Source organism: Pavona decussata, unplaced genomic scaffold, assembly GCF_977016875.1.
Source record: "Pavona decussata unplaced genomic scaffold, jaPavDecu1.1 SCAFFOLD_256, whole genome shotgun sequence".
NCBI classification, from domain to species: Eukaryota; Metazoa; Cnidaria; class Anthozoa; order Scleractinia; family Agariciidae; genus Pavona; species Pavona decussata.
In genome coordinates, this window is record NW_028145659.1 from 192,082 (window position 1) to 208,262 (window position 16,181).

The 16,181-nt window shown below is 38.8% G+C and overlaps 1 protein-coding gene across 1 annotated transcript; it reads left to right on the forward strand.

The window, feature by feature from the left end:
• Positions 1-2,092: 2,092 nt before the first annotated feature.
• LOC146456375 (uncharacterized) lies at positions 2,093-15,631 on the forward strand (the record flags this gene model as incomplete). The annotated part of the gene is made up of 6 exons (XM_085093180.1): positions 2,093-2,209; positions 7,825-8,138; positions 8,417-8,564; positions 10,285-10,542; positions 14,008-14,181; positions 15,383-15,631. Coding segments are annotated over exons 1-6 (1,222 nt in total), but the record flags the coding sequence as incomplete, so codon positions are not given.
• Between the last annotated feature and the right edge of the window lie 550 nt (positions 15,632-16,181).

The window sequence follows — 16,181 nt, forward strand, 5'->3', positions numbered from 1 at the left end:
AAAACATTTGCACAAATATGCACAGCTTTTACGCTTCTCGATAAACTTGAAGTTAAACAAAAAAGTTTAAAAACTTGTCTCAGTGAGGTTGTAACTCGTACACTTAGACTCGGCTTGCCTTAAGTGTTTTAAAACGTCTGCGAGGAATTCAGTTCAGCAGAAAAAGAGCCGTCCTTGATCCGTTCCTTCGCTCGGCACCACACAGCAAAACATTTGCTCAAACGTGCTGTACTATTACTTTTCTCGATTAGCTGGAACTTCAAAGGCATTTAAATGCATGTCTCAGAAAAGTTGTTACTTGTACGCTTGAACGTATCTTTAATTTGAGATGTCCGGCTTTGCCCGATCTACTTCGCTTTTGATTTTTCATTCAACTCCGTTCGCAATGAACAATATGTCATGTGATCATTAAGTTTCGCGCGCTTTGGTCGGAAGTTGTCTCAACAAGTCATCATCCGGTCGTTTTAATTTAAAAGAAATTTTTATTTAAAATAAAATTCTTAAAACTTCAACATCAATATCCAAACGGGAAGAATTTAATAAAACAATTATTCCATTCGCGCTTGTTGGATATGAGATTGGTTATAGCCAACTCGGCGCTTCGCGCCTCGTTGGCTATTTACCATCTCATATCCAACGCGCGCTCATGGAATAATTGTTAATTATCAGGTTTTCTTTTCGGAACTACTCAAGTTATGCACTGTATGCACTGCGATTTTCTTTCACGCACTGTGTTTTTTTATAATTATAGTGTTATATTCCTAAATTGCTTGGTAACATCGACTGGCGTCAGAGCAATTCACGAACGTTTAAACTATTCTATGGTCTTTATTTACATTGAGGATAATCTCATACACAGTGTTGACAAATGCTGGCCTTATGTACAGCGTCCTTGCTTGTCAGTAGGGAGCTTATGAATCGACGACTTTCGCACGACGGCGCCGTTGGGTCACCTTATAGTCCGGCGTCGTCGTTCTTTAGAAATTTGAATTTACGATTCACAGTAAAAACGACGACGTTTATGCGCGACCGACAAATTTTCCCGCCGTTTCTGAAGTTTGTTTTTATCTTTTGACAAGGCGAGTTGTTTAAACCAAAATGCCTTACTTCAGAGAAACGAGAGCTTGTATCGCATACGCTTATGGAAGCAACTTTATAAACGAACAAGAATTTATAGTTTTGTACGACTGTCACAAGTCAACAAATCCAGAGTTTCAGTATTGGAACTACGACAGGTTCGATTTAGACGAGAAATCAAACGACGAATGCAAGGCCGAGTTTCGTTTCTACAGGGAGGACACTTATAAACTTGCTGAACAGCTACAGCCACCTGACGAGATAACAACTTAGTCCTTTCAAATCCATTGTACACTAGAAAATGTTTTATATTTCAGTGAAGCGTGATTAAAATAAACGATTTTTTATACAGCAATTTACTTTCCATTCATACCGTGTCGTGATTTGAACGCTTTCAGTGTTGGTTGAACTCATAGCGTTCGCTGTAGAAGGTCGTTTCATGAACGAAAACAGACAAAAAAATTAAAAATTAAACGTCAAGGACATGGCCCTAATACGATACTTAAATTATCTAGCAAAAATACCCGAAGTATCGAGAGAAAAATTTGAAAACTATTCTCACGTCCTCCTGTTTCCAAGACGCCGGCAAATCGCTCTCACCAACGTCGTCGACTTTGGCGCAAAGCTGGCAAGTGCTCAGAAAGGCATGCGCAGTGAACATGTCACGCAATCTAACGGCGGCGTCGTGCAAAAGTCGTCGATTCGTAAGCCTCCTAGTAATATGTGGTGACCTTGAATGTTCTTATTATAAGAAAACGTGCAGGGTTTTTTTTTTTTGTTGTTTTTAAGTTGGCTGGCTCTTCCACACTTGAGACCCAACGTAAAAGTTTGAGTTCGTCAAGTGTCGGGAACTGACTAACAGCACTAAACAGCTTTGCAAAAATTTAAATTTATCGATGTTGTCATCCATTTATCTTTCATTTCTGCGAACAGATGGACATTAACAAATAAAAAGGCAGTTAAAATTGACAGTATTTTACTTTGTAAAAATTACTCTTTCCTGTTTATTATGAGTCAAAAGCCGCCTAACGATTAGCAGGTTGTTTTTCCGCAATGTCGGTCCCTCCGATGGATTATCGTAATATCTCTTTTCGATTTTTGTTTCTCACAGTGCTACTTCACTGGGTCTTAGGTAAGTACAATAACAGATCTCTAGTGTGTTAACCCTCAAATTTTGTACAAGCTATTTAAAAAACAATGCACTTTCAAGAGCATGTGGCCGTCGCTTAACCTACCTTTAACGCTCTATCGAATTGACTTTTCCTTTGCCTGGTGAAATGGGTAAGCGACCGTATCAATCACATTTTATTTTACCTTTTTTTCACTCCTCTTCATCACAGTAGATGCAACGACGGTTGATGCAGACTTCAATGTTTTCTTGCTGCAGGTGTTACAGCTTGATACTTAGTTTTCTCTTACGTTGCTCAACTTCGTCACTTTGTCCTCGTGTTTTCCGCAATGATATATTATTTCACTTAAAAGGTAAACAGAAGTCTAGGTGCAGCGTTTCTTTAAATTCACTTTAGGAGTAGTCTTCCGGCAAAAAAATACAGTTCTCTACTTAATTATGTACCTTGGATTATTTCCTTTTATTTTGGACTGTGGTTGCATAAAGTTATCCCAAGATAGAATTACTCTACAGTTATATATTAATTATAAAATCAGGTGTTAAAATATTCAATATGTTAAAAACGAAAACTTTGGTCGATATTATAAGCTCGTGTTATCTTTTAACTCCATGGTTGAAAACGATATCATGAAGCAGCTTAATTCCACAATGAAACATTTCATCGTTTTTTTTCAACAGCCCTGGTGATAAGTTATGCAAATTACCGTAAATAGTGCATAACATGGACTGGGTTTTAAAATAGATTCGGCACACAACCTAGCACAGACTATTAGAATTCCCTTGTTCTATCCTTGGGATATGGAGAGGACTAAAGCCATTGGGGAATTTTCGCCTGCAATGGGAGATGTTTTCCCGTTTTCAACCCGGCATTCCTAGGAAAGTAATGTACCGAAACTCTTTTCAAGTAACCCGTATGGCGACTAAGGATGTAATTCAATTCAATTTTGTAAACACAAAATATATATAAAAAATGGCAAAAGAACTCCAGAATAAATACCAGAAAGGGGAAGGGGCAACTGCGAAGCAGCCCTGAAATACCCCGTCCAGACACAGAGCCATTTTAACAGAGTATCAGAAAACCTCAACGAACGTGTGCTAGCCGTTAGTTTAAGGAAAACTAGAAGGCCATGCAGACAGAACAAGAAATGTCAAACTGACGTCTGTAATTTGTACATTCATCAGGAAGCGTTTCAGGTAACTTGATGATAACACAAACTCTAGTCACCACACTGGCTTAGACGTCACACAGACTAAATCATTATATACCACTGTATCGTGGTAACTACTGAATGATATGAGAGACCGAAGTGACACAGACGTCGTTCTTTCAATTGTTATTCTGGTCGGCATTTTTTTAGCCTGTTAACAGGGGAGCCGGGCGAGTGGAGTGCGCTCTGGGGGGCGAAAGAATAGTAGGCATGCTGTCAGGGACTGATTATTTTGATGCCTCCTTTTCATAAGAGCAGATTCTGGTATCATGACATGATTGGTTAGATAGATGATTGTTGACTTCTTTGCAAACTGATATTAAATCGTTTGAATATCTTGCGGTTTAACATTTGCATAATTTGTGAATGCAGGTGAAGCTTCTTCGGGCTTGCTGTTTAAGAGGCGAAAATCAACGAAACTTTTCCTCAAACCGTTGGGCTTACACAACTATAAAAGAGCTGAACATTTGCCTACAATATGTAGTTAAAAAGCAAGATGTTTTAGGAAGTTTTACAAACTAGTTCAGCAGGAGCTTTATCTTCCATTTGCTTCCTTGGATATTAAAAGAAATGCGGAACTGAGAACATTCTACGGTTTTTGTTGTCACGTCGTTGGGGTCAATAATAAGGACAAGGTTGAGTAGTTATCTAACTTGGGCCTCAAAGCGTTTACAATCGGCGCTGGAAACGAAGAAGGCTATCTTGAAGGTGCTCTCAGTCGGCGATCGTACGATCGGTGAATCTTTTTGAGTTTGTTGCCCAGGAGCAACAAGCAATTCCTTGTTTCTTAAAGAGCCTGAAAACGGAAACTATCAGCGAGAAATTTTAGCAGAATCGACAAATGTGCTCCCGTTCTTGCGGCATAACCAAATATTTTGTCGACTGCATTGGTGAATATTATAGATTTTCTGACTCGTTCGAGTAGAAGGATTGACAAAAAAATTACCTTGTTGAGATATTACTCATAGTTTAGTTACATGGGGGCCGAACGGCGGCATCAAAAGAATGTTCACGGGCTCTCTCCCTTTCTTTCTTACCCCCTCTCTTTGAGCTCGATTTTTCTCTTAGCTCTATACCCCACTTGGGAGCGTGTTCACAGGCTAGTATTTTTTCATTTTGACGCCAACTTAGAAATGACAAACATATATACCCAAAACTGAAAAGTTGTAACATAAATTAGACTTGAAAACATGTAAGTTTATCAAAAGGATACTGAACGCTGAAGTCATACAGACAATAAATTATAAAACTCTTCTCACAAATGTTACACAGAAGTTTTGAAATGTCACAGAAGTGCAAAAACCTAAGATGTCAGACAGAATAGAAGGTACAAGTGTCAGACAGATACTTCAAAATATGATCGGCACATACGCGAAAAGTAAGGTGTCACACAGATGCTATAAAAATGTCATACAAACGCGAAGCTTTAAATCGTCACCAACACGCTATAAAATGTCATGCATACGCCACACAGAGAAAAAAACTTCTGTTATTTATTTACTTATTTATTTATTTTTTATTTTATTTTATTTTAATAATGACAATACGTACAATACTTATTACTTAACTTACAGTACTAAGAATATTTACTATACATACTACAATACAATACCTGTACACAAGTTACAGTACTATACAAATATTTACAATACTTTTAATACTCACAATGAAGTAAGTTTTCTGAAAGAGAGTGTTGTAAAATAGAAAAAAAATACCAACACTTTTTGCAATGTTCTTGCTTGAACATTGTACTTGATCCTGAAATCTTGTGGCGACAGTACCTAGCTTTTTTTTTCAAGAGAGAGATGGACAGAGGTCGTCTTAGCCTGTGTGCAGACGTGTCCTTTCGTTGACAGTAAGGGAGATTTTATCCGTTCCCGAGAAAAATGGTTCGTTTATGTAAGATTGCTTTGTATGCATTTCAGCAAAAATTTCGAGAAAACTGTCAGGGGTAAGAGGATTCGTCCATCAAAATAGTATTTCAGTAAAAATTGACAATCAAATCTGTAACTTTTTGTAAGTTGGATTTCCCAGAAGTGCTCAAGCATTTCGACCAAGTCCGTCACGCCAGTGATGATTTGTGATGTCGTGATGTCGTAGCGTAATTTGTTCGCCGTGAACTCTTGGATGTCCACTGTTCAAACTATCGAGTACTCCTTAGAAATTGTTTGTTCGATTTACCGTTTCAAAAAGGTTGTTTTCTTTCTGAAAACGGCATATTGCAGTATTGAAAATTTACTCGTAAACAAACATGGTTACCATTTTGAATTTTAGTGGGAGTCTGCGTGGGACAATCTTTCCTTTCTAGGCCCCACTAAGACCTACAGACAATGGATTCTGATTGGTCAGTGTTTACTGAAGACAATAGGAATAAAAATATTCATTCTAGGGAGAAGAAGGTTTGATCCAGGTTTAATGAATAAATTATCTAAAATAAATTACAATTTGTGAGTAGAATAAAAAAAAAACGGAATTTGAACGAAACCTTGACTTCAGAGTTTTCAAGTGATTCATGCATAGTGGTCAAGACACATTTCAACGGGAAAACGAAAGAGATAAATTTCAATAACAGCAGCTAGACGGTTACCACTGTGAAATTCAGTTATAATCGAGATAAATGAGCATCGCACTTGCACATCGTGATAACCAAGTGTAACACGACATATTTTTTTGTCAGGTTGACGTCTCTTGGCCTCCAAATCATCGTTTGCAGATACGTCTATGTTCTCTTGGATTTCTATTGGTGTATTGAGCTAGGGAATACTTTGAAATGTCTTGACGAAAAAAAAATTGAGACGCTAATGACCACTGTCAAGAGACTATGAGGTACCTAGTCTCTTGCCACTGTATACTGACAGTAAAACTACAAAGTTGTCTCATTTCACTCTATATTGACTCAACAGGGAGTCCTTGAGGAAGTGAAACACGGCATTATAGTTGGATTATTTCAGTTTAAAGGGCCCTAGTCAGCCACACCTTTGTTTTTGTTTATATGCGAGAGTTTGGCTATTATATATAATTCGCAGAGTGTCGAAATGAACGAAATCACTGTAAAACTACTAGGGTAATGAAACATACTTTCAGGAACACAACTTACAGTTAAGCAATAAGATTTCGCTTCACCATGCAATATCAATAATTTCGATGGCATCTTTGTTTTTGTTTATATGCGAGAGTTTGGCTATTATATATAATTCGCAGAGTGTCGAAATGAACGAAATCACTGTGAAACTACTAGGGTAATGAAACATACTTTCAGGAACACAACTTACAGTTAAGCAATAAGATTTCGCTTCACCATGCAATATCAATAATTTCGATGGCATCGAAAATGGCAGAAGCTAACTAGGGTCCTTTAAGCGTTCATTTCTCAAAAAATGTCGCCAAGAAAAGCTTTGTAATAAAATGGACCCTGATTGCTGTTTCTAAAAAGACTATTATTGCTTGTCATTGTGGGTATAGCAGGTTAACGGACTGAATCGAAAGTAAAGATATTTATTTATTTATTTATTTATTTATTCATTTATTCGTTTGTTTCTTTATCTATTTATTTATTTCTATTTATTCACTTATGTTAATTACTATACCTACCCTAACTCGGAAGGAGCTGTTGAATGAATTCCGCGTCGAACTTGAGTTTTGGGATTAAAATTAAATGCGTTGTCTATATGATAAGAGAAGCAGAGACCGATACAACGTAGAATAACGTTTTGAAGTGTTCTATATTTCGGCTGGCCAAATCAACCTTGTTCAGGTACAATGAAAATTTGCATTGGGACATATGCTCTATTACAAGTATTGGCGCAATAACAGAACTACATAAAACTTAAGTAATTGACAGTATAAAAGATGAAGCAAATTGAATAATAAAAAAAGAAAAAAAATGAAAAAGGAAAAATATAGTAAATTCCTTTCTTCTTTTTTCCTTTTCTATTTTTTCATTTGCTTCATATTTATTTCTAACTGACGTCTTCGTTGGCGTTGCCATCTTACTTTCGTAAGGTGCCCAATGTTTAATTAGCCCCTGTACCTATTAGCAACCTCCCCATACCCCCTACCCGCCCCGCTTATAACTCTCCCTTGTCAGACGTAAGATTAATACGTCCTCGGAAGAGCTAAATAGAAGGAATTCAGAATGTTTATGTTATTTGACGATGTTTTCATTGCTGTTATTATTAGAAGTCCATATTTAGGTTTCTGTATCGGAAGAATAATTTTTATTTGGAGGAATATTCTAAAGATGAATAAAGAATATCATAAAGAAGAATTCGTGGAATGATGAGATCTGGTCTCAAGTAGTGACAGGAATTCGCAAATAAGGGCATGACCAGACCCCTCTGATTATACTGACCGTAAAAATGGGCGAAGTGGAACTTATTAACTTAAACATTTTGTCGTGGTTTGTGACAGGCTACTGTACTGATCTGGATCTTGGAATGCAGAGTGGTTCAATCCCAGATTACAGCATAACAGCCTCCTCTGAACTAAATGTCAGCACACCAGCCAAGAATGGCCGATTGAACTACACAGCAGGATCATCATGGTGTGCGTCCACAAATGATAGTAATCCATATCTACAGATTGATCTACAGACACTTCATATCATCTGTGCTGTGTCAATTCAGGGAAATTCGCAAGCAGATGACTGGGTAAAGACATACACCTTACAGTCATCCAGAGATAACATAACGTGGAGAAATTATGAAGACAGTGGTTTAGTTCAGGTGAGCTTTAGTATACAGCAATAACCGCAGCCATGTGACGAGCCTTAAACTGAGAAAGCTAATTCAATCTCATGCACGGACGACCTTTAAGGGGACATTTTTTGCTATATAATGGATAGCTTACCACTTCCAGCAATATTCCGGAATCGTTACAAACGCTCAAACGTGCAAGCGCGTGTCTTTTCGTATTTCTGCATACTTTTCTTAAAACCGAAAGAGGTAATCTTAAGTTTGAATTGCAATTATCATATTTTGTTTATTTAAACTCCAAATTTCAGAATTTCCAAGGAAATGGAGACAGGAATACAGAGAGCAAGGACTATATTTGGGATGGAATCTTAACAAGATGGCTGCGATTCATAGGAAAAACAAGCCACAACAAATTCTGCATGAGGACAGAGGTTTTTGGAGTAAAACAAAAACCAGGTACTTAAATAAAAATGGTACTTCTTGGGGTTCTGTTCCGGTTAATGACGTTTATTTTATTTTATTTTTTTTTTTTGTTTACCGGCGAGTAATCGGCAGATACGAGGTGTTAGAAGAAGATCCACAATTTTAACAGATAATCATTACGTAGAAATTTGTAGAACTCATTTACTTGAGAACGTTAACGGATGTTATACGAGTATTTCCCACACTTTAATTTTAACATACAACATACAACATACAACCTTCTATTTCCTAAGCATGCAACATCCTGACGTAGAAGAAACACCTTGAATAATCAGAAAAGTTAAATTTGAATACAAATTATAGTTTTTAATTAAAATAGATGTGCTGAAGCAAAGACATGCAAAAATTACAGAGTATGTGGTTGACACTCTTACTATAATGCCCGATAGAGTAACCGCTGACCACTTCTTACGCACGCTCAACCATTGCCATTTTTTCGTGAGATTCACTATGGAGACCGAACATGACGGGTCGCTTCCCTTTCTTGGCGTGGAATTACTTAATCGAGCTCCCAAGATCGAAACCAAGGTTTACTCAAGCCTACCAATACAGGCCTCAAGGTGCAAGAAGCCAAGCCCTCCATTGTCAACCAACAATGTGTAGTATACAAATTTAAATGTAACCGGTGCGATGCAGGATATGTGGGGTATACGCGTGGGAACCTGCATGAGCGCGTAGACGGACACAAAAGGAAGTCGTCTTCCATTTACAAACACTACCATCTTCAACATAATGACCAGATACCACAGCGTTTTTTAGAACGGTTTCACGTACTTGCGAAATGTACCAGCAAATTTGATTGCCTCATTCATGAGATGCTATTCATACGCAAACTGAAACCAGAAATGAACGTGCAAACTGATTCGATTCGCGCTAAAGTATTTGTTTAACCATCTATTAATATGTTAATTTTCAGCTCTAGCCTATTTAAATATCTGCGTTCACAAACTGATTTTTTATCTTGATAATGGAGTCAAGATGACTCCGAAACGTCGAGCCTTTAATCTCTCTGTAAATTATAGTTGCCTGAGTATTTTGTTAAACGTTACCTGTCTTTGAATCAATAATGGCAGTGGTACTGAAGTACATCACGATGAATAAAACAGTTGGAATAAACAATATATAAACAGCGGACTAAAAAAGTGCGGTGGTGTGTTCGTTAGTTTGTCGGACTTTCGATCAGGTAGTCAGAAGAACCGATCGCGAGGGTCGGTGGAACGAGGCCAAGGTTGTTTCATTGCTGTACTGTTTCCTTAGTCAAGAAACTTTGCTTCTCGTTGTTTTCTTCACTCAAATGTATTAATGGGAACTGGCGACATACTTTCTGCGTGTATTTAATAGTTGTTCTTCTCTCCTATTTGACCGCCAGTTCTCCTACCCGACCCTATCGCACACCGCTGTTTAGTCGGCAGCCTACCATTTTTGTAGTTTTGTAATACATAAAAGAAGAAAAAGTTACCAATACCTACAATGTTACTGAACATGTTCACCTGTAAATAATTTAAGTAAGATCGTCGCCACACCTTTTTCTTAACTGGGAGAACTAGTTCTTCGTATTTCGCAAAAAATTTGAGACACACTTATAATGCTGCTTGAATACGATTAAATGTCACCATACAAATTTGGAACGAATTAAAAGTACTACTGTCAGTTGACGTACTCTAATTAAAACGCAATTTGATTTTTAACGCAGTAAACCTTGCTTTTGGCAAGAGCACATCCCAGTCTTCGACCTATAGTAACAGCTACCCCACTGGATCAGACAACGCAGTGGATGGAAATTCTGACACAAATTTTAACCATGGACACTGTTCACACACTCAGCTAGACAACCCCAGTTGGTGGCGAGTTGACCTGGGCTCAGATCACGTGCCAGTATTTGAAGTGCGCATAGTCAATCGTCTTTGTTCGAAGCCTTGCAGCAGAAATAGCGACTATAGAATAACATTTGGTGAGTACTTTTGAAGCAACTGATGAAGTCGTTAAGGAAGACAATGATCTACTGTTCACAACTTCTACTGTAAAAAAAAGACAACAACGAGAACAACAAACAATTTACCGAGGGACTGTTATTCGGAGGTGACATCACTCGCATGGTCAATAGAATGTTATGGCTACAAGACTGATGTAAGAATACAAAACAGCATTAGGCCAACGCCTTTACGCTGACCTGTTAAACAAAAGTTGATGGACTGAGCTACGTTTGGACGGCGGAATGCCTATTATAGATAATATGAAAACCTTCATGGTCAACGGTTGGCGTGACCTGGTAAAAAAAATAATGTACGGTCGGTTATGATTTATACTTAAATGTGTTTTCAGTGATTTTTCATTGAAGTGTTTATTTACCTATTTTTCCTTTGGTCTGTGCCATTTTTAAAGACCTGCTCCACATATCGAGTTTAAGACATTAATGCATGGCTTCGATTTATTGTTGTATTATTGTGCTGTTAAGGCTCAATGCAATCAATTGAAGCATACATGGCCAGATTTTCGTCAGTATCCTCTACATTGACATTTTGCCCTCTACTCACCTCTTAAGATCCCAGTATAAGAACTATCATCTCACGGCACTTTTACGATTACACTGTGTGATATCTCAGTATAAAGCGAGTACAAAATACTAAACCAAACAACAGGGAAGAGGCTGATAGATGAGTTAATCGTTTGTCTCACGATTGAGTCACAAAGATGTGGATCGCGACGTTTCGACCGCTATACTGCTGGTCTTCATCAGGCGATGGTGTCGACTGATTGCGTGACAGTACAAGTAGCACCTTGGTTTGTGTTGATTGGTGCGTTTCGATCCTCTCTTAGGTTGTTGTTGATTGGAGGATTTCGATCCTCGTCGTTCAGAGTAGAAATTGTTCCCTCGGCCGTCCGCCTTGGTACTGATCGGTTGCTGTGTAGTTTGATCGTGGGCATCCACGCTTCCGGAATTTCAATTCCATTATCCCTATTGATGTTGTCAGGGTGAAGTCTTATGTGAATAGCCTCTTTAACCCTACGGGTGTACCAATGTGGGTCTCGGTCAATAAACTTAACCTCATCCCAGAGCGGATAGTGGCCCGTCGCATTGCTGTGTTCTGAAACGGCGGAGGATTGGGTTCGAGCAAGCCGTATGTCTCTATCGTGTTCCTTAATCCTTTCATGCATAGATCTTCTCGTCTCTCCAATATAGACCTTGCCACACTCACAGGGAATCTTGTAGACTACTCCGTCTTGTTTTGCAGGGTCGACAGTGTCCTTAGGTCGCACTAGGTGTGATCTAAGTGTTGTGTCAGATCTGAAAACTGTCCGTATGCCTTGCTGTTGTAGGCAACGGCGAAGAGCCTCTGATAACCCTTTGACGTATGGTAGCACCGCAGTAGATTTAATTTCAGGCGCTGGTTCTTTTGTGGCTGTTTGTTTCTTTGTTTTCGTAATGTTTTTCACAAACGAAAACGGATAACCGTTAGAAACAAGAACTGATGAGAGGTGTTTCTTTTCTTGCGAGATAACTGATGGTTTAGTTATGAGGTGTTTCGATCTATCGTACAGGCACTTGACAATACCGCGTTTTACAGACCGCGTTTTGACTGAAAAGCTTCTGAACCTGAAGCGAGGTGGGCACCTGACAGAGTCCGTATATAATAAGATCAGGCCCAAACATAAGCAACCACCTAGAATCTATGGCCTTCCTAAGATACACAAGGTAAATACACCTCTGAGACCTATAGTTTCTTGTGTGAACACCTTTGCTTATGATCTGTCTTCCTACCTCGCCGATGTGTTATCTCCCTTAACAGGGAAATCAGAGTATACAGTTAACAACTCAGCTCATTTCGTGTCCACTATCAACGGTGAGAGGGTACTAGAGAGCGAGATCATGGTGTCTTTTGACGTAGAATCACTGTTCACAAACGTACCTATCGAAGGCGCCGTACAGGCCGCGTTACGGAAACTAGAAGCTGACCCGTGTCTTGCTAACCGCACGACTTTAACACCTGCACAGATTGCGGACCTCTCGGATTTCGTTCTAAGATCCACATACTTCCAGTATGATGGATTAATTTACGAGCAACAAGAGGGAGCAGCCATGGGGAGCCCAGTATCCGCTGTCATAGCTAACCTCTACATGGAGGATTTTGAAGAACAAGCTTTGACTTCTACGCCTTGTATGCCTAAGATTTGGAAACGCTATGTGGATGACACCTTTACCATCTTGAGTCGAGACAAAGTTGACATTTTCCTGCAACACCTCAATAGTCAACAACCAACGATCCGCTTCACTATGGAAACTGAGACCAACAACACCATACCCTTTCTTGACACGTTGGTAACTAGAGATTCGGATGGCTACCTCTCTACCAGAGTTTACAGAAAGCCTACACACACTGACCAATACCTAGCGTATGATTCACACCACCCGCAATCTGTAAAACGCGGTATTGTCAAGTGCCTGTACGATAGATCGAAACACCTCATAACTAAACCATCAGTTATCTCGCAAGAAAAGGAACACCTCTCATCAGTTCTTGTTTCTAACGGTTATCCGTTTTCGTTTGTGAAAAACATTACGAAAACAAAGAAACAAACAGCCACAAAAGAACCAGCGCCTGAAATTAAATCTACTGCGGTGCTACCATACGTCAAAGGGTTATCAGAGGCTCTTCGCCGTTGCCTACAACAGCAAGGCATACGGACAGTTTTTCAGATCTGACACAACACTTAGATCACACCTAGTGCGACCTAAGGACACTGTCGACCCTGCAAAACAAGACGGAGTAGTCTACAAGATTCCCTGTGAGTGTGGCAAGGTCTATATTGGAGAGACGGGAAGATCTATGCATGAAAGGATTAAGGAACACGATAGAGACATACGGCTTGCTCGAACCCAATCCTCCGCCGTTTCAGAACACAGCAATGCGACGGGCCACTATCCGCTCTGGGATGAGGTTAAGTTTATTGACCGAGACCCACATTGGTACACCCGTAGGGTTAAAGAGGCTATTCACATAAGACTTCACCCTGACAACATCAATAGGGATAATGGAATTGAAATTCCGGAAGCGTGGATGCCCACGATCAAACTACACAGCAACCGATCAGTACCAAGGCGGACGGCCGAGGGAACAATTTCTACTCTGAACGACGAGGATCGAAATCCTCCAATCAACAACAACCTAAGAGAGGATCGAAACGCACCAATCAACACAAACCAAGGTGCTACTTATACTGTCACGCAATCAGTCGACACCATCGCCTGATGAAGACCAGCAGTATAGCGGTCGAAACGTCGCGATCCACATCTTTGTGACTCAATCGTGAGACAAACGATTAACTCATCTATCATTTTAAACCACGATGACAAACACCTTTCAGGGAAGAGGCTGTTTGTGAAAATTGACGACTCCTTTTCTCCTCTTAACGGCAGGTCATAATTCAACTGTTACAATGAACCCTGAATGTGTGGGACGGTACAGTTTTACTGATTTTATAGCATCAGCTGTATGTTACAACAATCCACTGAGGACTGGAAGATATGTTGGTATCATGACTACAAAGAAACAGTTTCTTCGGCTATGCGAAGTGGAAATTTACTCACGAGGTAATTTAACATAAATCAAGTTGGTAATGATGAAAAAGGGAGAAATTATGAGGAAGAGGCAAAGTTGCTACAGCATACATCTGTCTGATGCGTACTGCATAGCAAATGTTAAGGTGAAGCGTTAGTTTGGAAGTGAAAATCTGTCATTTGATCTGTTCGGATGAAAATGTAAGTTACAGAAAGTTTTAGGGAACTATTAATGGATTGACGAAAATGATATAGCAGACCTTTTCTTTGAACTTTTAACGACATGTTTGCTCCTTAAAAAACGAGAGGAATTAGTTTTCAAGTGTTACGGAATTTTGTGGATGCAAACTAGATTTTTTTCTTTTCAACTAAATCTGAATTTCTGAGGCGATATAAGTCCTTCCTAACAGATATCCATTAAAATGAACTGTCGGATTCTTCCGATCAAAGATACGATATCAGCAAGACTTTCTGTTTATGGCGCATTTACCGCTGAAAGCCGAGTGAAGCTCGAAAACAGCAAGCCGTTTAATAGCTGCTTATACAACTGGGATCAATTTCATGCCATAACCCAAGCAATGACGAATGAAAGAACTTTGCAATGATTTCCATGAAAAGGACGAAGATGTTTCATCTTTGCATATTTCATAAGACCTTTACTTCCTTATCAGTCAAGGTCCCGAATGCAAAAGCAAGTGAAAATTAACAATAAGATCGAAAGACGTTTCTGAGTCGTCATGACACTATTTTCAAGTTCAAAATGATTAAAAAAAAATGCCAGAAATAGTTCGCTGAAGATTAACATAATCAGAAATAACTGGGAGTTTGTGGTGACACGCAAATAGTTTGGCTCGAATTAAGTCTGATTGCCGACATTAAGAGATGGTGTCACCAAACAATCGAACTTATTGTTACACTTTTTAAGAACGAAAAACTGTTCATGTCAAGGTCTTTCGGGACAATACAGTGTTTATCACTGTAGTGCTTGCCAATGGAAAGATGACCGGTTCTTGTGCTCAACCGCGCGCTGGTGTAAGTTCCTGAGTCTATACAGCTTTACTTCCCCCAAAATACTTTAAAGTTTATTCTGGTTGAAAGCTGTTAATGGAAATTAAATCAATAAAACTATCACATTAAGAATTGTTTTTAGGACATTCGTGTATGACAGAAAACCCTAGCATGGCTACATCTTAAACTGAAAACTAATTTCGTACTTATAAATTACTCCCTCAAGAAAATCTGGCGTTTGGTAAGCCGACAGACCAAATAAGCACGCCGTACCATAAGGATGCGAAAGCAAGCAATGCAGTAGATGGCAACAGCAATACAAATTTTCGTTTTGGATTTTGTACCCTCACATTTAACGAAAATCACCCCTGGTGGAGAGTAGACTTGGGACGAGTGGAGCCTGTGATTGAAGTGTACATTGTCAACAGAGGAGAGTGCTGTGGAAAAAGACTGAATCGATTTAAGATCAGAGTGGGTAGGTTGGCATCACATTAAATTTGTAACCATATTTTTAATCGAAAATAAATAATGCTTAAACAATATATAGAACGAGTTGTAATAAACATGCATGTTAACGGGGAATTGATGTAAATTGGTTTCAATTATTGTGGTTTTGTGATAGGCAAACAAGTGCCGCTAATCAAAAGGGAATCACGATGGCGAACTTGTTTCTGAAGCATTTAAAACAATATCTCAAGAAAGTAGAAAACTAAAGTATTCGTGGACTGATAAAGGTTCTGAAGTTTATAAGGAGCATCTACAGAATTATGAGATAAACACAGAATGACATTGTATTCAACAAAAAAATAAAGAAAAAAGCAATGTCGTAAGATGGAATCGTACAAAGAAAAACAAATTGTGGAAACAGTTTGCATCTAAACTACAACACAATATTTAGATATACTACCTCAATTATAATTAGTTAATGAATATAATGAGACAAAGCATCCAAGCAGCAAAATGACACTTCTGGAAGCCTAAGAGCAATTCTCCAGGAAAGTGAAGCAAAGTTGGAAATGAAAAAT